At 41.7% G+C, this 22571-nt stretch overlaps 1 protein-coding gene across 2 annotated transcripts in view; it reads right to left on the bottom strand.

The window, feature by feature from the left end:
• Nucleotides 1–13037: 13037 nt before the first annotated feature.
• BLVRA (biliverdin reductase A) overlaps nt 13038–22571 on the bottom strand; it is a 29676-nt gene continuing 20142 nt past the window's right edge. For both annotated transcript variants that reach the window (XM_031060873.1, XM_005425697.2), the window contains 3 exons: nt 21581–21688; nt 21002–21173; nt 13038–16266 (listed from right to left, as the gene is read on the bottom strand). In XM_031060873.1, the coding sequence (XP_030916733.1) occupies nt 15993–16266; nt 21002–21173; nt 21581–21688 (554 nt within the window). In that variant the 3' untranslated portion in view covers nt 13038–15992. The remainder of the gene's footprint in view (nt 16267–21001; nt 21174–21580; nt 21689–22571) is intronic.

The following is a 22571-nucleotide window of genomic DNA, read 5'->3' as shown; positions in this document are numbered from 1 at the left end:
ATCTAAAGCTATTCCCCCTTGTCCTGCCCCTACAGGCCCTTGTAAAAGTCTCTCTCCAGCTCTCTTACAACTCCCTTTAGGTACAGGAAGGCTGCTCCAAGGCCTCCTTGGAGCTTTCCCTTCTCCAGATTGAACAACCCCAGCTGTGTCAGCCTGTGTTCAGAGGAGAGAGATTCCACCCCTCTGAGAGTTTTGTGGTCCTACTGCAGATGTGCTCCAGCAGGTCCATGTCCTTCTCATGTTGGGGGTCCTAGAGCTGGATGCAGCGTTCAGGGTGGGGTCTTACAAGAGTAGAGGAACAAAATTCCCTCCCTGGCCCTGCTGGCCACACTGCTTTGGACACAGCTGAGTTTCTGGGCTGCAAGTTCACATTGGGTCATGTCAAGATTTTTGTCAATCAACTCCCCCCACTCCTTCTCCCCAGGGCTGCTCTCAATCCATATTCTGCCCGGCCTATTTGTACTTGGGATTGCCCAAGCCAGGTGTAGGACCTAGCACTTGGCCCTGTAGCCCATGAAGTTCATACAGGTCCATCTCTCAGGTCCAGGTCCCTCTGGATGGCATTATTCCCTCCCTCCAGTGTGCTGACTGCACCACACAGCTCAGTGTCATCAGCAAACTTGCTGAGGGTTTGCTTGATTCCACTGTACACGTCACTGACAAAGGTGTTATACAGCCCCAGTATTTGGCCCCTGAGGAACACCACTCATCACTGCTCTCCACACAATATTTCACTCTCCTGCCCAAGCATGTCACCCATACTTTCCCTCTCTCAGGCTACTCTCTTCCAAACCCAGCTCTAGATTCTCCTTTCAACAGACCCCATTCTCCTTTTTTCTCTGAGATGTCCTCTAAGCTTTGCTTTCACCATCTTTGTCTACAGACGTTTTCTCGCTGTCAAAACCCTAAATCCAACTGCAAATCTCATCCTGTACTTAGTTCACTGAGTGCTTTCCTCACTCATGCTCGGCTCTTTTCAAGCCTTTTGGTGCTGCAAGGCCAGCCAGGACATTTAGTAGCATCCACTTCATCAGTCTCAAAAAGATGTTGAGCATAGTTTCTGAAAGGCTGAGTCACTGTTCCACTATTTTACCCCTGCCTACTCTTGGACAGCCCATTCAACAAACAAGTGACCATTTTGCTCTACTGACACCAACAGAGAGCTATAGGGCACAACCAACAGAAGAGGGAGGTATTCTGATGGCAATATCAGCTCAGTACAGCATTTTGCAGCTCTTTTCCTTTTGATTTAGAAACCCCGTATGTTCTAAAAGCACTGAATGTTTCATGTGTTTTGTTGGTCTTGTTTCATCTCTAAGTCCCTTCTGCAAACTTTAACTTTGTGCTTCAACAAACAACACTAAGAGGGATATTAAAAGTCAGTCCAACTTGAGCTTACATATTGCTACAGCAATTACAAAGGAACTTGCACAAACTGAGTAAACAGACTCTGAATTTATTGTAAGACAAAGATAACAAGCAAAATGATACCAGCAAGAGCAGGCAATATGCCAGTTTAAGATATGAATGATGTTTGGAGGATATGCCATCTATATTCAAAAGAAACTGGATTCACAAGTTCAAAAAATCTGTAAAAATAAACCTAATTCAGTGGATTAAACCAGGCATTCCATTCTACTAGCATTCCTGGGTTGTTTCCATTCAACAAAGAGGTTTAATCCAGTTGTGTTTGTTGAATGTATTTCCATTCAACAAAGAGGTTCAATCCAGTTGTAAAATATACAGGTGTTACCTGTTCGAAGTGTCAGAGCAGACTGTGGTGCTCACAGCATTTAACACTAGCATTTGTTATTCCAAACCTAGGGTGGTTCCTGGATTTGCATATAACTTGAAATAGGATCAATAATTTCAGACTTACACACTGCAGGGGAGGCACACTAGACTGCAAGAAAAACTTTCTTTTCATGTAACAAGTGAAAAAATTGAGTTTGCCAATCCACGATGTTCTTGTTTTGCATGGAGCTTTGAGATGTCACCTTTACAGCCAGTCATGGTCAAGATGAACCATGACTGTGTGTCTGAGGATGGAAGATCAGCCTGTGGGCTGCATTCCCAATAAGGCTGATACAGTGAACTCAAGTAAGTCAGCAGGCAGGAAACATGGCTACCATACCTAAATTCTGACATTGCCTAAGGCTGAAATAGCACAGCTCAGGAGGTGAGGAGGTTTAAGTAACATTGGACACATCTCTTCTCCCAGAAAAAAGTAACTTAGCACCATCCAGGTTTACCTAGCTTTGGAATGGCTCTTCTTGATCATGATTTCTAGGGGCATGGTGGTAATATCAGTCAAAAAACTGATGCTTCAAGGGGAGATTAGCTCCCCTCTGGTCTTTGCTGCTGAAAATTGCATCGTCCCTAAGGCACCATCAATTTGCTTCTTGCTCTTCTAATCTCTCCCCAGCCACATGCTCTTCCAGTTTCTCTGAAGCTCTGCTGATTCAGAGTAGCAATGCAGATGGAGGAATACTTCCCTGGGGAGAAGAGTCTGCTCCCAGCTTGGAAACAGAGCTAATTTTCAGATGGTCTTTTTCCCACACGAAGAAGGAGCATTCATTCTGCTCCTTCCTCCCCCCTTCCTTCTATATAACAAAATAAGAATTAATAAATAAAGATAATGGATATAATCCTTGTTCTGGCTGAAACTTCTTGTAAAACACAGTGAACTGCTGCACTTAGGGAGTGAAATCAATGGCAGATTTGTATTTCAAGTAATATAGGTGTTAATTCTCCTATTTTTTCCCTTTGTTTTACAAATGTTACATACGCTTGTTTTAAACAAAACAGCTTTCACATTTAGGAGAATTTTAACATCTCTTTGGACTTCCATTTTCAGAAACAACTTTGTCACAGAAATCCACCTGAGTGCCACAGCTACATAGGAAGTTTATAGTATTTAGGTGATTCTTCAGTTTCCTGTCCTTCTACCTCCATTCCTCAGGAAAACTGTGCTCATAAATGAGCATCCCAAAGACCATAATGTGAGCCCCCACACAGAGTCTTGCTTTAAAACTAGGGACTCCTCCCACACAAAATAATTATAGCTGAGTGTGACAGTGGTCACAAGGGTTCTTGATTGAGGGAAGAGACAAGAATGTTGACTCCATGTTCAGAAGGCTTGATTTATTATTTTATGATATATATATTACATTAAGGCTATACTAAAAAGAAATAGAAAGAAAGGTTTCCTCAGAAGGCTAAGCTAAAAATAGAATAGAAAAGAATGATAACAAAGGCAGCTCTCTCAGACTCTGTCCGAGAGATCTCAGCTCTTGATTGGCCATTAATTATAAACATCTAAGATGGGCCAATCCAGACAGACTTGTTGCATTCCACAGCAGCAGATAACCATTGTTTACATCTCGTTGCTGAAATTTCTCAGCTTCAGCAGTAAAAATCCTAAGAAAGGATTTTTCATAAAAAGGATGTGTGTGACAGCTGAGGCTTCTTTATTTAACCCAACACAAAACCACAAGTATGAGGAACTACAGGTAAGCCAGTACCACGCCTACATCTAACACATTACAAACCATTCAGAAGGTATTGCATAGCTCCAGCCAGCCCCAATCTACAGAGGAAATATTTTTCTCAGAGGTCTCAGAGGATTTGCTTTCTGTCCTTCCCTTCAGTGAAGCTTGGCACAAGAAATGCTCCTTCACTACACAAGCATTCAGAGGAGAGCACCCAAACATGTCCTGGGCCTGACCTGGCTGACTGGAGAGATGGAAAACCTTTTCTTCTGCTCCCAAGTTCTCTGCTGGCTGCTGGGTGTTAGGATGGAAGGGAGTCTGTGGCAGCTGGCCCATGTTAGCCACAGGGGAGGGCACAGCTGGACACAAGCCATGGGGTGATGTCAAGCAGTGACAGGCCAGGAGGGAAGCACTTGGCAGGTGGGGTTAAGAGGCAGACATCTGAATGAAAGTCAGCTTGATCTCAGAGAAACAGAAGGGCAGGAAAGTTAGAAATCCTTGATGCCACAGTCACCTAGCAGAATATAAACATATGGTTAACAGGATATTTATCTTTAGTCATGCATGAATACATAGGTTGCTTATATATTTAAAAGCATGTACTGCCGGTTTCCAAAACATGATGAATAGTCCCCCTGCTTTCCACTTTTGCTTGGCCTGGGTGACAAAGGCAGGAAACAGTTTTACATCCCTTTGCTCTGCTAAGTTTTAGCTAACGTTTCTATTGATTACCATCAGAACTAGAAAGAGGCTGTGAAGGAGCCTAAGCCTTCCCCATATCCTGGCCATGCTTACTGCTTGGCTCCTCCTCTCCTCCATCAGGTGAGCAAAAGGAAAGTTGTCATACTTCAAGAACAGCAACTCCTTCAGAAAAAGAATAATAACTGCAGTTTCCCAGTCTACAAAAGTAAACCCTTCACTTACTCTCTACATTTCCCGCTGCATAAACCTGGACCTCAACTGCAGTCAAAGCCAGCCACATAAACACCTCACTGTGCAGCTCCACACTCAGCTCCTCACCTGTCACAGCAATGGTCCCTAAACATAGACCATTACTGTGAATGGAGTACTTATTACCTAGACTCCATGATTCACAGAAGGCCAATCAAGAATCCTTATTAAGAAACTCATTGCTCTTTTATATCCTATCTCACTACAGGTGGACCTAACTTCTTCTCCAATCCAAACACCATCACCATTGGCCAATTAAGAAACCACCCTTTGGCAAATAAATCTCCATAACACATTCCACATGTTCACAATGCAGCAAGTTAAGAATTGTTTCTCATTCTTTTCTCTGATCCTCTCGCAGACTTTTCCAGCACAATACGTGGGAAAGTTGTCTGTTGCTCTCTGGGACCAGAGAGCTGCTGCCACACTCGCCAGTGCCAGATTAATTATCATGTCTCAGTTCTGGTTTTCATCAAGACGACTGCCCTGTAGAGCTGAAGGAACCTTGAAGTAATTGCCAGCTTGGTTAAGAGGGAATAGACCAAAGTTATGTTTCATCTCTGATGGTGCCTTTCTTTCATACCGGGCAGGATGCATTCATTTTCTCCGGGTAAGTCTTTCCATGTGTTGGCTGTGTGGACATCTTGCACAAAACCTCTAAAAGCTCTACAACTTCTCTGGAAGCAGTGGAAATATCCCAAATACACCAAGACTCCAGTATCTCACTTTGGGATTAGGGACACAGGGGAAAATATGATGGGGCCAAAATTCAGAGTTTGGGCTATCACTGAGGTGACTCTTCTGAAGAATTTTCCATCTCTTTGCATAGCTGTAAACGAACAAATTTCAGTTAGATACTAGACACATGACAGGCAACTATCATAGAATGGTTTGAGTTGTCAGGGAACTTAAAAGATTATATAATTTATATATATATTGATCAAACTACAAATTAATCATATATTGATATAAAAATTGATATCAAAACTGATATCTGAAAGTATCAGATATTGATATCTGAAAATTTGGATTTAATTAAGGCAAATCACTTCAATGTAAATAGCAGGTTTTAAACCTGTTGAATATGTACTTTGTACCTACTTTTGAAACCAGAATTAAACTGCATCAATGGAGAACCACTGACAAAAACACAAATAACTTTTGTGTAAAACTTACATTTCACTTTTATTTATTGTCTGTTACTCTGGAAGATAGAATACGAGGAATGTTCATACACCTACAGTGTATCTGCTCGGATTCCCATTGATAGCATTTTATTATTTTAGAATAAATGCCATTTTTTATTTACTGAGCTATCTGAGCTATCAATATTTCACTTGTGATTTGCTTTGGATGGCATGTGGACTATTCTAATTTATAAGAGCAGTAACATAAAACTGTGTTTGTAAGCCCAGACCTAAAGAACCAAGCAAGTATTTCTGCTTTTTAAACCTCTAGCCTGTTTGTTAGTTACTGCTTAGTCATTGTTTAGAGGAAACTGTACTGAAATAAATACAGAACAAAGCATTCTGTGAGAAGTTAGGGCTATAGAAATCTATTTTACTAATTCAGAAAATTCTGGACCTAGTCATTTTGCCAAGAGCTTTCCCCAGTTCAGTAACTTTATCTTAAACTTAGGTGGAAAATATGCATTGCTTTTTTTTTTGTTGATTTTATCACATTATTTTATTTTACTTACATAAACTACAGACATTGCATTTTAATTGCAAATGTAATTTTAGCCAAATTTCAGTTCTACATCTTTGTTGTGTTTAGGGGTTTTTTTTCAATTTAAAATCTGACTCTAGTTTTTTGAACTATTTTTGTCTGCCACCCCCGAAACTCATATATCCAGATGCCTTGAAAAAATGACATCTCACATGATGTTTCTCAATCCTGGAAATGCACTTTTCAATTTCCAAATAGAGCTTTTTTTCTATTTTCTGTTTCATTTAATAAGAATGTTTTCCTGACAGTCATAAAGTCTACATTGAAAGGCAAAAAACCTGTCCTGTGAGATGTTTGTTCTGCCTGACTTAGAGTGATCTGAGAAAAAGAAGAAAAAATGCAGATCTGTTGTAAATGAGGCAAAGTGTTACTTTGCAGTTTAGAGATCTCAGTCACTATTCAAACTCACTTTCCAAGTCTGCAAAAATTGGTCAGAAATTCTGCTTTCTTCCAGTCTGGAAAAATCCATTCTGGCGCCACAAAATGGAATTACACTCTTGCCATCTCTGCCCCAGACGTGCTCAGGTTGGCCTTTATTCGCTGTGTGTTTACTTTGTGACAGCCAGACAAATGACATGATTCCACTGCTGCATCCACACGCTACCACTGAACACCTCCCTTGAATAAATCCCACTCCTTGGTGCTGCTGGGACCAATTTTGTTGCACCTCCAATCAACAGATGTTCCTCCAGCTTTGCTTTTCTTTTTTGCTGTCACAGGTTAATGGCATAACTTCTCTGAGCAGGTCTTAGAAGGAACTCAGATAGACAAGTACCAAATCAAGAGGGTCTCTGTTGTTTTGCATTTTGAAGAAAATGGGTGAGATATAGTACATTTTTACGTTGTTACCCTTTGTATTCTTTTTGCACAGTTAAGGATTCCTATGTGAGGTTTTCACTATGTGAAAACTGTTTGCTTTAGTCTGAATAAACTGAACAGTCAAAAAGAAAATAGCTGCAAGACATCGTTTAAAACAAATCTGTTCCCTGACATGAATAGCCAAAATCAGACAGGCAGATTAAACTGTGATTATTTAATGCATTAAGAATCAGTGGGATATGTTCACAGGACTGAGTCTGAGTTGTTGATATAAGTTAGTTTGTGTCCTGAATTTCCAAGAGATCAGAGCTGCATTAATAGCAAGATATCACACAGCCAGTAATAGCTGCCTGACTATGATTTACTGCAGTTTTCTGCCTAATAAACAATCCTGAACATACTCAGGGACCAGACCATTGCGAGTGACATCTTCTTATAAGCTGTTGCAAACTGAATATGAATGCAGAAAAAAATCCTTTCAGCTGCATAAGCAGAGGACAGATGAACCCTGTAGAGTATCTTAAGAAGGTGACTAAGAATAGAGGTAAAAATTCCCCTACCTTTGCTTTATTGGAATTATTTAGTTTTCACTTTTTTATCCTTTTCCCATACATCTCTATTGTAGCAACTCATCACTTTCTGGAACCACTGGGACCACCTTTGTTCTGGGGCTGGCAACTTGAATGTACAAAATACTCGTGAAGAGAGAGAGAGGTCTACATACAATGGAGTGAGAAAATAGTGAGGTTTACATTCGCTACTTTGTCATATTCATGATGCTACAGATCAACTTCCAATGCTTCCCCAAGGGAGCTGGTAGATTGTTGGACTTTCCTGAGGCAGCAGCATGGCAGTCAAGGCGTCGCTGCTTCCTTCAGAAGGTGACTTTAGCAGAGCTATGAGAAAGAGAAGGTACAAATCCTGCTCTTCAAAGGGTGATAAGAAGAAGCCAAATTGACTGTGATCAGCCCAATCCTATACTGTGTCCACAGCTTCCCCCCATGTGGAAATTCCTAAGTTGTCCACTCCAGGATTTCCAAAGCCATGGGACAAGCCCTTACTACTGCAGATCACACAATAGGAACTTAGCAGGCAGAAAAAGAGGGCAGAGTGTCCAGGTGAAACCCACCCTGCTCCTGGGTGGGTTTCCTCCATCACTCCTTGCTCTCATAGTGAAGCACAGCTCTCACACAGAGCACCAACAGGCAGGCATGGTGCTGGACCTTACTTTGTGCTGCTCTCCTATCTCCCCTCCTTTCCAAAACCCAGATGGTGCTGTGGGCTGGTAAGAAGGAGCCTCTTGAAACAGATGCTAAAAGAAATGACTCTTTGCTACAATTCAAAAGAAAGCAAGGTATATTTGAGGAAGGCGTGTACAAGGTAAGAAACAAAGGGATCCTTCCTCTACCAAGTTTTTCCTTGTGACTGGTGTCAACCACCTTCACAGGCACTTGGCCCCTTTGAAACCACTTCTGGTGGGACATCAAGGAGGAGATCAAGAGCTTGGAATGTGAGTCCACCTTTCTACCTTGTTGTGGGGGTGCTGTTGAAGTGGTGACTGGTGACCCTCCTCCCTCCACAACAGGCTCCATCCCTCCCACTGTTGGCCAGATTTTGGGTGGAGAATTACTGCTTCCCGTTCCTTTCTTCACAGCCCTCTGTTGATCCTCTTGCTAAACACCTCAGGGCCACACCTTCAAATACTGGAAAAGGGCAAATACTGCAGCAGCACAGCACACCTGGAGGAACCTCAACAGGTAAAGCAGTAGAAGATGAAAGCACCACAGTTGCATAGAGGCAGCTTGGCAGGGACAAGCAGTGGTGCTTGGTGGTCCTGCCCAAATAAATGTGTGCCAAATCGCACCCTAAAATACCACAGCTACACTCTGCCATGTGCAGGGCTGAATTTCTGAGAACTTTGAATTTCTGAGAGCATCCTGCAAAAGGATTTGGAAGCAACAAAATTAAGGCATAGAATGGAAAAAAAAGGTTGAGTCCACTTGAGCTATACAAAGCCCATTATTTTCACTCTGATGAGTGAAATCAAGGACAGTCCAAAATGATTCATGTGCATGTAACCTGGCTACAGCTGACAATGACTGTGCCTTGGCAGGCTGCGATGACAGACTGAAAGATGAGCTCCTAATAAAATCAAGCTCAAAAGCAAATGTAGAGAAAGCTCTAATGGCTGACAATTTAATACAGAGAAACAAGATATAAACAGCACACAGGAGTGCTCTGGTGTGCAGTTATGACCTACATGCTCATGTAATAAAACAGGTATCTGTAATAAAGCAGATATGAGCAACAGTCTCATGAGCCCAGAGAGGTGAGGGTACAACAGCAGGATATGCTATTACAAGAGAAGCAAACCTTAGAACACAGCAGGTTTGCAGCAGAGGTGGATTGCACTGTGCAAAGCAAAAAGCATGCCTGGTGAGAGGCAAGGTGTGCACAAAGACCCACAGATAAATCCATCCTGCCTGAGTTCAGTGCAGCTGGACTAGCAGGCAAGATCAAGCCATACAGGTAGAAACAGGAGCAAAGATAGTTTGGATTTTACCATAGGTCAAAATAAGATAAAGATGCTGATAAGTCATTTGTAACTCTCCATCTTAACAGTTCTTAAAGAAATTTCTATAACTTTTGAAGTCTGGAGACAAATAGGTTTCAGCATAGTAAAAGAAAAGGTCTAAACATGAACACGGTCTATGTGAACAAAATTAGTAATTAAAACAGTCCCCATATGCAAAAATGCAATATTAATGACAGAATAATGTCAGCATCCAGGGCTTTTCTATAATAAATGTGTATTTTGTTTCAGTACTAGAAAGAAAAGGCTTAAAACTGCTGAACTCTATAACAAATCCACCAGTGGTGGAATTCATAAAATGAAAACTCACATCAGAGGGAACTGAGAGAAGGGATACTGATTAATTTAAAAACTCACCAAGTCTTTGCAAAGCCATATTATCTACAAGTACTGCTTATAATAAGGGCCAGAATAAAGGAGAGACGACAACTTACAAGGGAATTGCATAGTTTCTAAAAGGTGGAGGAGCCCTTGATGTAGATGAGAGGAAGAGAGAGACAAGAGATATAAACAGCCCCTTGAAGTGTCACACAGGAGGAGGATACTGCTGCCTACTCAGACTGGGACACCAGCAATAAATCCTGGCATCAAATAAAAAACCCAAATGCTACCAGAGCACTGCTTTCCAAATTATTGGAAGAGACTATTTTTATTAGAACTATATTTGAATTGCAGACAACATTTGAATTATGTAAGAAAAAGGAAGAGCTAATGGTTTACTCACTACCTTCTACTAATACAGAGCTATATCCAATCTGTTTCTGGGGTGTTTTAGAGCTCCCAAAAGACAGAATATTCACAAAGGGACATTATTTCAGACAATATTATTGGTATTGTTATTATTAACATTATTATTGTTCTTGTACTGTTATTATTGTTAATCTGTCAAGCTCGTCTTGATTTTCTGCTAATGATTAACTTAACATTTTAAAATTACTTTTACTTATTTGTTACTCAAATAACACCCATGCACAGAACATCAGAAAGCCATAATTTGTTAATTACTTATTCACTGTCTTGAGGCAATCTAGCTGTTTTAGAGACCTGTTACAGGGTTCTTTGTAGGTTGACTTTTATCAGGGAAAAGGGATAACTCACTGGAGGTCAGGCAGGATGGCACATTACACCAGGTGTGGTAAATAAGAACTCCAGAAGGCAGGTTGTAACAGCAGCAGCAACTAATCAGAAAGTCAACTCACACATAACATGATCTAAAATTACCTGAGTAAGAAGTTTTAGAAAAGCTTTTTGAAATAGTAACCTAGATGAAGTGATTTTTATTAGATCAGGACATATTTATCTTTATAAGTTCTAGCATGCATTTCTGCAGGCTACTATTCAGAGCTTCTGATGATGGTAATTTTATTTAAATTATTAGTTTTAAATTTCTCTGCTTATTGACCTGCATGGAGCTGTGCTCCAGTAAGATGTGTTTATTGCCAAGATGTGGAAGCCAAGCACTAAACCTGGGACTTTGTAACTGGTAACACAATGGTCCCTGCAGCTTTGGTGCCATCACAATGCAGCAGCCCTGTCACTTATGTCATGTTCAAGGGTGAGAGAAAAACTGTCTGTTTTAATCAGGTTGGGTCAGCAAGAAAGCAGAAAGCACAGGCTGGGAGCTGTGTTTCGGTTCCCTTTGCAGCCCAAAAGTGTAAACTGGAGGAAGTTAGTGCTGATGCTGCTAAGGCCAGGAGCCAAAGGGGTGTTTCAGGCTGAGCTGTGGGTGTGTTTCCCTGGCCTGGTGAGTTAGCCCAGTGCTCCATTTGGGCCACCCAGCTCTGCTGAGAAGCTGTGCACATCTGGTCAGATGAAATTACATCGCAAGCCAGCTCATGTAGCTCGGCCAGAGCTGGCTCCAGTGTTTTGTATTGAACCAAATTGTACTGCATGGACATCTTCTGTCTTCCCATCTCAGGGCTTGGTTCTTCTGGATTAGGGATGAAGTCTGCTACTGATAATACCTCTGCTACATCCCTTCTTTAAACAAAAATTCTCATGGGTTTCCCAACAGAGTCCTGTAACTTTATTTAATTCAGCCTCTACAAATAGCAGCTTACAGCACTTAAAGCTAACCAATATCTCTCTATCTCTGTCAAAAACCTGGAGTTATTATTTTACTGGAGATCCTTAGCTTCCTGGTGTTGTGTTTTATTACTGTTGCACAGAGCACATCACATGCCTTGGGGAGCAGTAAGTGCTATTGCATGAATTACATCAGCAGAGAGTGCTGCCAGTTTCCCTTTGGTGCATCACTCACTGGCAAACTGGGAGGATGTCCAAGGCCCTGGATCATACTGCCCACCTGAAGGAGTCCAGCATCTTGAATGACAGCTGAAAATAGATGTACAGTTTGGTCTTTATCACCATGACCCCTCTGCAAACTGCTGGAGGAGCTGCAATCCCAACTCAGCCCTGCAGTTTTGCTCAGATGCCATTCTGCACCTGCTACTCATTTTTAAAAAACTGGTTTTGATGCAGTAGGACCATTTGAAAAGCAGTCCCACTGTGCACAGCTGCCAGCCCTTGCCTTCCCCTATCCTTGTCCGTCTGATCTGCTCAGGGGAAGGTTCCAGTGACATCGTCCTCATAAATAATCCCAGCTCAAGCAGCTCCTGTGGGGTCCCCTGGTACTCTCTGTCCTCCCCCTGATCCCACCTCCCATGCTCCTGTACTGTTCCTGATAACCCTAAGCAATAACAAAGGTAAGTCAGACCCTGTTCCCAGGACCCACAGAACAAGTTCTCAGGTTGATCCCAGAATGATACTCATCTCTCCATCTCAGCCAGAACTTCTTGCACAGCTTTCCAGCTCCTCATACCAATATCTGGTTTCTTTGCTTTTTGGAAATTTTCCATTCCCATGACCTCTAGCCCTCTGAGAAGGGCTTTGGACCAAACCACTTTTTCCAGGTCTCAGCATTCCACACCTCTCATCTGCCAGAGTCAATCTTCAGTCTCTGTCAGGAAAGGAACATCTCTCCTCCATGTGGGAGCATTGTGCATCATAGCACTTTCCAGGAAAACTCACAGCATCAGGCAGTTAACAAGGTTCCTGCAAAGGAATTCCTAGAGTGTTCCACAGGAGTAGGGTGATTTCCAGCAGATTGAGTAGAAAATCAGCTGTATCTAAAGAAAGGAATATAGTAACTGCTCATGTCACATCTTACACTTGCCTTTCCATACCTCTGTATCTCTAAAATTGCCTGGGTTCGGGAATTTTGTGGGAGAGCTCATGAGGTGAGGTAAGGTCACAAATCCTACCACACCTGCATTCAGAACTTTGAAACAGAAGGAGGCAGCTGAGGTCTTTGGGATATTATCACAGCCTGTAGACCCTGGCAGGATTTCACAGGCCTTGAGGAGTGAAAAGGGGAAAAAAACCAGTTGCAACAGAGCCACTTTCAGCACAGGCAATGGGAACTGCTAATGAAGGACAAACGGAACAAAAAAGAATGATTTCGAGCTCCAGTATTTTATTGGTGAGTTTACCATCTGGTTAAACAATACATACATTTGGAACTAGACATCCAGTAGCTCCCATATACAAACGACCACAGTACCTTGGCAAATTCACAGGGCAGAAGGAAAAGCCATTTAAATGATGCAGGCTCCCAGGAGCAGGACAGGCAGTAGTAGGTAAGCAGGTCAGCTGGAAGGAATGGGAGGGGAATGAAGGAGAGTGTGGGATATCCAAGCTCTAGGCATCTGCCTTCCCCAGCTCAAATTAACCAGCTGATTTCCCCAGGTGCTCTCTATAGGAGCAAGCTTCTCCAGAGGACAATTCACTGCACAATATTATACTGCTGCTCTACACAGCTCCCATGAATTTGTTTCCTAGGGAAATACTGCTCTCACCAGCAACTGCAGAGCATGCTCAGGGAGATGTGCTGACTAATTCTGATGCCTAGAGATGCATGAATCTCCTTTCCCTTTTCCCTCTCTCCCCAGCTACCCATTATGAGTTAGCACGTAAACAAGTGGCATTCACCCCATATTCACAGATCAGGAGTTCATCAAGGAACAAGAACTTTCATTGACTGTCATACCTAGCAGACACACACAGAAGATTCTAATTCATTCCAATCCCAGATGGACTGTTTGTGTTTTTCCAAAAATCCACTTTTCTCCCTCACAGAGCATCAGACCTGCCCATGCCATATCCAACACAGTAGCACCCTGTGAATGCTCAGTAAGGTATCCATTTGGGCGGACAAGCACAGCATCTGCCTGCAGAAATCTGCTGCCAACTCACACGGCTCTCAATCCACTGAAGGCAACACCAGAATTTTCACTGATTTTAACAGACAGGGTAGATTGAAACAAATGCCACATGCAGAATTCATTCACACATCAAGCTCCAGTCATTGCTAAGATCTGACTGATCTGGGAGAAAATTGTACAGATTTTTCTTTCTTGTTTCCAGCAGACTGAATTGTATCCAACTCCTGAATGAACATTTACCCAAAGGAAGACTTTTAATTGTCAATATTGACTGGCTGCAATTATGTATACATTCACAACAAATATGCTCCCTTATTAAAAAATTGCCCAAATGATAAAATAGAAAAAAAAATACTATTTTGGTTTGAAAGAACAATTGCACAGACTGAAGTTGGCTTCTATATTAATACAGCAGCAGCAGATGCTGTAATTAGAAAGTAAAAGGCAACCAGAGGAATTGCTAATAGCATTGTGCAGTACTTAGGCTTCTAAAACTAAAATGCTTCTTTAGGGAATTGATAATACTTTCATATGTGATCCTGTGACTACAGTAAAAATACTAAAGACCCATTCCCACAGGTGTGATATGCTATAACCTGGACTGGTTTTGGCTGGGGTAGAGCTAATTTGATTCAGAGCAGCTAACAGGGGCTTGTGCTTTGGATTTTGCTGGATGTTGATAACAGAGGGATGTTCTAGTTATTGCTAAGCTGTGTTTGTACAGCCTCAAGGCCTTTCCTGCTTCTCACCCCATCCTATCAGCAAGTAGGCTGGGGGTGCACAAGAATTTGGGAGTGGGCACAGCCAGGACAGCTGACCACAAAGCAATATTCCATATCATAGGGCATATAAAGCTGGGGAAGGCGAATGAAGGGGGGACATTCAGAGTGATGGCACCTGTTTTCCCAGGTAGTTGTGGTGTGTGATGTAGCTCTGATTTCCTGGGAGTGGCTGAACACCTGCCTGCCCATCAGAAGCAATGAATGAATTCCCTCTTTTGCTCTGCTTGCACGTGCAGTTTTTGCTTTATCTGTTAAACTGTCATTATTCCAACTCACCTTTTTTTCCCCCTCACTATTACCTTTCTGATTTTCTCCCCCATCCCACTGAGGTACAATAAGCAAGCAGCTGCCTGGTGCTTAGTTGCCAGCTGGGGTTGAACCACGACATAAACACATGGATATATTTGTAAATTGCTTGTTTTCTACAATGCTATTCTAAATTTATCATTGTTCCCAATTAATTTCTCTGTTTCCAGGAGTGCATTAGTGATTTTCTTTCCTTAAATGCAAAATATTTATTATTTTTTGCTATGATCCACTCCCATACTGAATTAGAACACAAATGAAGGAGAATAATATGCTGCTTCCAGTACAAAACCAAAAATATTTAGGTTCAGTAGAGAGCAGGCAGGCAATGCATTAGTTCAAATGCATGTTTCTCATCTCTGCTGGGAAAAGATTTCTACATTGGCACAGGGCACCAGAGACACTGAATGAAATCAACATCTCTCTATCAAGAGACAAGATTCTTCTTCTATTCTGGTTTCACACAAATACAGATTTAATTTGACCACAGTTGACCTCTAGTGTGAAAACTAGCCACCCCAAAAAACCCCAAAAAGCACACAAACCACCCCCCTCCCAATACCTAATAGGCAAGACTACTAATTAGAGCAAACACACAGAACTATTCAGGGCAATTGGAAGAAAAGGTCAAGACTGTGGTGGCACAAGTTCTGTATTCCAACTAAAGAGGTGGAAAACGGAACTGGAACTTCATTCTCAAAAATAGTACATGAATACTATTGAGACATGTTCATTTCCAGACATATCTGGAATGGGGGGACGGACCCTGGGAGAGAGAATTATATATAGTATTTACAGTCCTGCAGGATCTACTGTCAGGGATATTCCCAGCTGAATCACAGGAAAGCTTGCTGTTGCTAGGTTCCTAACTACCTGAAAGGACAGGGATGCATCAGAGCAGGGGAATTGCTTTGCTCTGGTGCAAACCAGAAGGCACAGGGTATAGCCCAGACTCTCCTAGAACACCTGGAGAGCCCAGGAATCACAAGTAGTCAAAAAGAAGGTAATGAAATAGAAATAGCAACTGCTTGATGACAACAGTGAGTTCTAGCTCTACAGCTTTTCTGTCTGCCGTGTTCTTCCTTCCCTAAGAGCAGTCTCAGGAATAGATTTTCTCTGGCTCCTCACAGTACTGTTGGATCACCTCGGCAAGGTCAAGACACTGCAAAATTCGCCATTTTTCAGCAGCCAGCTCCTCCTTGGAGACCTGGCCCAGCAGTTTCTTGGCAAAGAGGTTCTGATCCTGCATGAAAAGGCCCACGGAAGACCTTGGGGCTTCAGGGAAGTTCTCTAGGCAACCACTTGTGAAACAGAAGTTGATTTTCTTTTCACGTCTCATCCCTGGTCCTCTTTCTTCAATCCAAGTCAAGGGTCTAGTGTGAAGGAGCAGAGAAAAAGTATTAATTAAGAAATTGAACCAACAATTCTAATTTGTTTGGGTAGTTTTCTCTGTATTTGCAGAAAATGCTCTAATAAATGCACCATTTTTGAATATCAATTATTGCATATTAAGGCAATGTGTCCTGACTAACATGCCTTGTGGTTATAGAGCTCAACAGTGGGTAATAGTCTTAACTCTGCCACTGTTTCATACCATAACTTTCAGCACACCATCTAAGCTCTGTTCAGCTTTGTTTTCCCTATGCATGAAGTGAAGCAAGCAACATCAACATCATAACATCAACATCATAAGGAAGAGGGAAGTTTTTGGGCTATTTGCTTGTGAACTTGGATGAAAAGTGCAGTTAAATGGTCCAAACATTTTGTACATAATTCAGTCACAGCTAAACTCAAAAGGCTCTCAATGTCTAGTTATTCCTCCAGCAAGAACAGATTTAAGTCACACAGGTACATAATGACAACCCAGGTGCTACTATGTGAGCTGAACCCCAGTGAACAAATTCACTGACACAGACATAAGTGTCCATACTCTCTGAACTTTTAAAATGTTTCATTCTCATCACTGGGAGCATTTTGCTGATCCTAAAAATTATACTTACACAGACTCTCAAGCAGGCCTTTTTTTAATCTTAAAGAGCAGAGCCCTGTCTTACACCAACACAATAGCACAGTCTCCAAAGCAAGTCTGATGGTATTGGCTATTGACTTGCATAGCTCACACCTTCCTTCCCAACTTCCCCTCTTAGCTGAGGGAAAGGAGCCATGGGACATGCTGTGCCACTTCAGGGGGTCTTGACAGACTCCTAGACCCAACACTGCAATGCCTTTGAGGAATGGCCCTCAACATCAGCCACAGTCACATTGCTCCCTCCCTGGTCTTTTGTCAACTGCCTGAGCCATACCATTGCCTTTCTGCAGCTCATTCATCAGCACTCACTACTGCCTGTGTTTAGAGGATGCACATTATTTTTCTTACTTGGTTATTGATGGCCCTTCCACAGTCCTTTATGGCCTACTTTAGTCTGCCACTCACAAATTATGAAGGCATCAATAGTCTGGAAGAATAAATTCTGTCTCCAAGTACTGCCCATTAAATCTTCAGTATCATTAGATCTGGAAAGAAAGTCCTTGTCAATCTGCCCTGAACACATTCTGCGGAGTGCTCAGCTTAATGTTCTGCACCTCTCATCTTTTATGCTCTTGGATTCAGTTTCTATATTTACATCATTGTATCAATTATTCTTTGCTCACCTGTACTTCCACATCTCCACCACTTCCCCTACAAATTAAGCATGGCCAGATGAACCTGATTGAAGAGAATGAAACAACTGGAGGGGGAAAAAATAGCCAAATCACAGCCTGCAAGAATGCACCAAAAAAAAATCTCAGAAGACTAATAAATGCAAAGGCACCACGTGTTTTAGGAAGTCCCAGGACTACATGTCACTGCAAGCCAGAAGGGTGTTTGGGGGGCGTATTGCTCAGTGTTTCCCGTGTTCCCATCCTACTTTTCCCTGAGCTAAAGGCCGTTGATCTGGGTCAGAGGCAGGCTGCTGAGCAAGCTGGGCTTTGCTCTGACTTGACAGAGCCGGTTTTATATTCCTATGATAATAAAGAGTCACAAAAGGTTCAGGCCACTGTTACTCAAAGCTGCTTTATCTCAGGTGGGTAGGCATGAAGAAACCACTGGGCAGGCACAGGTGAAGATTTCCATCATGTAATAGCAAAGAGCTCTTGATATGATCCAAAACAGGCCCTGTCAGTGCAGGATCACCTCCCTGGGGTGATCCAGAGCAGATGCACACCAGTGATCAGGCTCAAGTGTATGCCTTCTGCTCTACCTTGGGAAGCCACTGAACCAGAAGCACAAACATGCAGAGCGGGCAGAATTTATTCCAAGTGATTAAAATGACTGATTTAGATCAGTGAGGAGGAAAATGTTGGATTTACTAATAGATTTATCATCTTCTGCAATTGGATTTTCAGTCACATTCCCAAAGAGAGGTTGATTCTACTTGATTGGTAAGCAAAATGTATCAATTTTTAATTAACAACTTCTACTCTGAAAAAGCCTCTTGTTTTGTTATAAAGATAAGTATGTTGCAAGCCCACACATTATTTAAGCAATTTTGTGGCTTAAGAAACAGATTTGTATTTTATGTCAGAAAATTGTGAAGGGCTGTAGCTTTTTTCATAGACAATTTACCCACTTCATTAAAGATGTGTATCAAAGTATTATCTAGCTACAGATACATTCAGTTATTTAGAAGTGTTAGGAGAGTTACTTACAAGCAACAAATCCAACGTTTTTGATATCTGAATAAAGCTGGGTTACATATGTTGGGTAGTTAAAGAAGAAGAAAATTTAATCAAGCACTAACAAACCACCTTTATACTGACTGCAAAGCAAACAGTCTGCAGCAAAGAAAACTCCCTGACTTTCTATGGCCATTTTGTCTTTCCAAAATGTGAACTAATAGCATTTTCTCAGCTACACTGAAAAAGACTTTTACTTTTCTAATTCCCTTTTCCTCAAATAATGAGTGAACCTCGCTGGACTGCAACAGCTCAACAAACCAATATGAAGACAACACTCTTTGTACTGCCAGAGGAATTGAGCTGGTTTCATGCTTGAAGGAATTCTGGGTCCACTCAGCTTAAAATTTTCTATGAATGTTCAATTTGAAGATATTTTATTAGACTCTGTAAGCTTAGCTCTCCATAAAAACATAACTTCAAATGTTTCTTGTCAGTATATGTTTAGGAAATGTCTTCAACTTCTTTTAAACATTTTCCTTTTAACTCTTTGAAAATGCCAGTATTTTTAATTTATTGTTAAATCAATGAGAGGCTCCCTTAGCTTGGATAAGAATTAGACAATTGGACCCTATCCCTAGTTAACATTAAAAGAAATGCTGCCCAAATCATTATCTCTCCAGCTTGCACTAAAAATTGATTTCTGACATTTACTGAATCCAAGCTTTGTAATCCTGGGACAGGAACTGCAGTCCCAAATCAGACATGCTGTCAGTAGAGGTTTGGCTCTTCCTGGATTGCTCAATGTTGCATCACAGAGAGGCTGTCAGCTCAGCTGTCTTGGACACACAACAGAGGCAGAGGTCATCTCTCAAATAGCTGGGTGCAGGCATTAACACACACCTCCAAAATCCACCCAGAGCCAGACAAGCAGCGAGGGTGGGCTGTGCACTGGAGACAGACTATACCCTTTACACAAATCCCTGCTTAATAAGCAGAACACAGGCTCCTGCATTCTGCACCTGCTGTATTTTCCAAGGCAGAAAATAGGATGAATTAATCCGATTTCTCAAGGTTACTGTATCGTGTCCTTCAAAAAAGGATGGGGTAGCTCTCATGAAAGGTACAGACCTTTCCCATCCTTCAGCAAAATAAAGGTTTGGAAAATTAGATCTGTAACACCACCACCAATACTGCTGGGCCATAACTTCACTTGACAGAGCGTGGGCCAAATTCTCTACTGCAGTAACTCCCCTGACGTCTGTCCCCAGCACTGAACACAATACAGGAACGCTATGTAATTTTCCACCCACCCTAAATTATCCCAGGGGCATAAAACTGACTGTCCCTAAAGTTATTAAAACACTTATGGTGATAAAACACTGGTCCATACAAATAGTAGTGCCCAAGAGAAGAAAATATTGGTTAGTGCTGAGGAGCAGGGAAAAAAAAAGTAATCCAGAACCAGTTCTGTATCCAGCAAATATCATACATAGCAGCCAAGGACTACCCAGGAGACAGGACAGCCAGGGAAATATTTAAACCACCCGCTAGTTCCATCTGCTGGATTTAATTCAAAATCTCACCCTATCTAGATCTTCACAGCTACTTATGTTACTAGCAAATTGCTAAGAGGGTAAACAGAGCTTGTATACAGAGTTCTGTCCTCTCACAAGTGCATTTCAAAAGGAATTGGAAATGCTGTTTTATTTAAAGAGAGAGGAAGATTGCTAAGACAAGATGATAATCCCACAATAAACTGCAAGGGGGTTTGTAGAGTGGCTGATGAAGTGCTTAACCAGACCTGTGGAGAAGTTAAGAGTTTAAAGGAGCCCTGATTATTCACTCCCCAAATAGCTAGTCCTTCAGGCTACTACTTTAACTACATATGTATCTAAAATGCTGGGTTAGGTTTGGGCTTTTTAAGAGGTCTATCAGCATACCTGCAATCAAAAAAAAAATCAAAAAAACAAACAAGGAGTTCCATCACCACTGGATAATTTCTCTCTACCTTTTCATATCAGATAATTCTCAAATTGTATCTGGTTGCTTTAAACGGATGTTGTAAGTAACTTCAACTTATTTGAAAGGACATGAACTTTGCACAGATGGCCCAGAATGACCAAACCTGAGAGTTTCCACCACTCTCTGAACCAAGCTGAGTAGTCAAGCGACAGAATGAAATACTGGTGACTTACTTCATAGTTATAATATACCATTTTTTAGCAAAGCTATTAAAATATCCTAATTGATAGGAAGGATATTGTCACCGCATAATAAAAGGGAGATCAAACTCAGTATTATAAAATGCATCTTTAAAAGACATGTACACTTTCATGCCAGCCTCCACGCATTCTGTTTCCACAAGAGGAGAAGAGAATGCAGAACTCCTGCAGGCAGAGTCCTGCAGATGATGAGCCTGGCTCACGTGCTGCCACAGACACTACTCACTTCTTGTTTGCCGTCTGAAAGTGAACAGTCATTCTGGAATAATTCTTATCCTTCTGCTTCTCTCTGGTGGCAGAGGTAACAGTGAGGTCTCCAAAGAGGTCAATTAACCATGTCAGACGGGCAATTCCACTGAAAGCTGGGAATCCTGATTTGTTTTCATCAAGGACACTACCTGGTGGAATAGAAAGTCTTGAGGAACAGGAAATAGAATAATGTCTTCTGCATAGGAAAGGATGAAGAAAGTGCAGTGTTGCAGGTTTAAAGATCAGGGTGTAGAAAGGTCAGTGGATGGACTGAGTAGGAAAGTCAAACACATTTAATGTTGAAATGGATCAGTTGACAAGCTGTGGCAGAGAGGGCTGCACAAAGTACATATACAACAAACCCTTCAGGACATGTTGAGGACAGAAGGGTGTATGTGGATTCAACAAGGGAATTATCCAGAACCACCCACTGTGTCTCTACTCAGTTTATAGTTTATAGACACTCCTGTGTGAAAGGACTGAATGAAGTCTGGCAGCACTGCTATCCCTGGGGAGCAAATCCAGATGGACTTTTGATTTCTTCAGAGCTACTGACCTGTGAAATGCAATGTTCCCTTCACCAGGTCTTTCCCAGCCACCTCTTTTTTCAGCTGCTTGTACTCTTCAGTAAGAAGTTCAATATGCTCCACATGGAGTACTTTACCTGCCATTCAAATAACAAAACAAGACAAAAACCACAAAAAAAAAATCAAGACAGATTAAATAAAAGTTTTCCGTGTGAATCAAAGTCATGTCTAAATAGTAAAGGCTTCACTAGCCACCAGTGGGAACTCACACAGAAATATTCATGCACGGCTCACAAAGTGATGTCAGGAAGAAAATCAAACATGGAAACATGGGCCCTGAACTGAAGTATCAATTTGGGTTAAGGATTTTCAGGAAACAACAAATATAGAGACTGCAGGAACAGCAGCCACTACGTTTAAAAGAAACTCTGTAATGAAAGCCAGCACCCAGCTAAGGCTGAAACTTGAGTCTTCAGAGTAAAGGATGGATTAATTCTTGGCCTCTTTCCCCTCACATTTCCTGGTTCTGCATTTTTCCTCACACGGCAGTAGGAAAGAAAAAGGAAGGAGAAAAACAGCATAATGCTCAGACTCAGATTGGAACAATATGTTAAGGAATACCTCCCTCCAACTGCAATGAATTGGGCTACTTTGAAATAGAGGTTATCCAATACAAGTTAAATGTGTCCTTCATTCAGTATGTGTTTTTCTGGACGATTTCCAGGAGAATCATTGTAGGCTGCTGACAGTAACTGCTGCTGCTTCAAAAAAAGAGCAATAAATTCTGCTCAATGGGAAACCATTTGGTGAGGAACAAGGCAGTAACTGGTGTTGGTACAGGGAAACAGCAAAGCAGAAATCCTACACCTCCAGTGTTTTAGGACAAAAGTCATAAAGGAGATCTTTAAGAAGCAGTGGTATAAAAAGTGCAGCTTGTCCAAATGATTTGCACTCTGCTTCTGCCCAGCACTGCTCTTCCCCTTGTAGTCCCATTCATCCCCACTGGCCCCAGCTGAACCG

Source organism: Geospiza fortis, unplaced genomic scaffold (assembly GCF_000277835.1).
Source record: "Geospiza fortis unplaced genomic scaffold, GeoFor_1.0 scaffold265, whole genome shotgun sequence".
Taxonomy (NCBI): Eukaryota; Metazoa; Chordata; class Aves; order Passeriformes; family Thraupidae; genus Geospiza; species Geospiza fortis.
The sequence above is the reverse complement of the archived record's forward strand: the minus strand, read 5'-3'. Positions and strand labels throughout refer to the sequence as shown.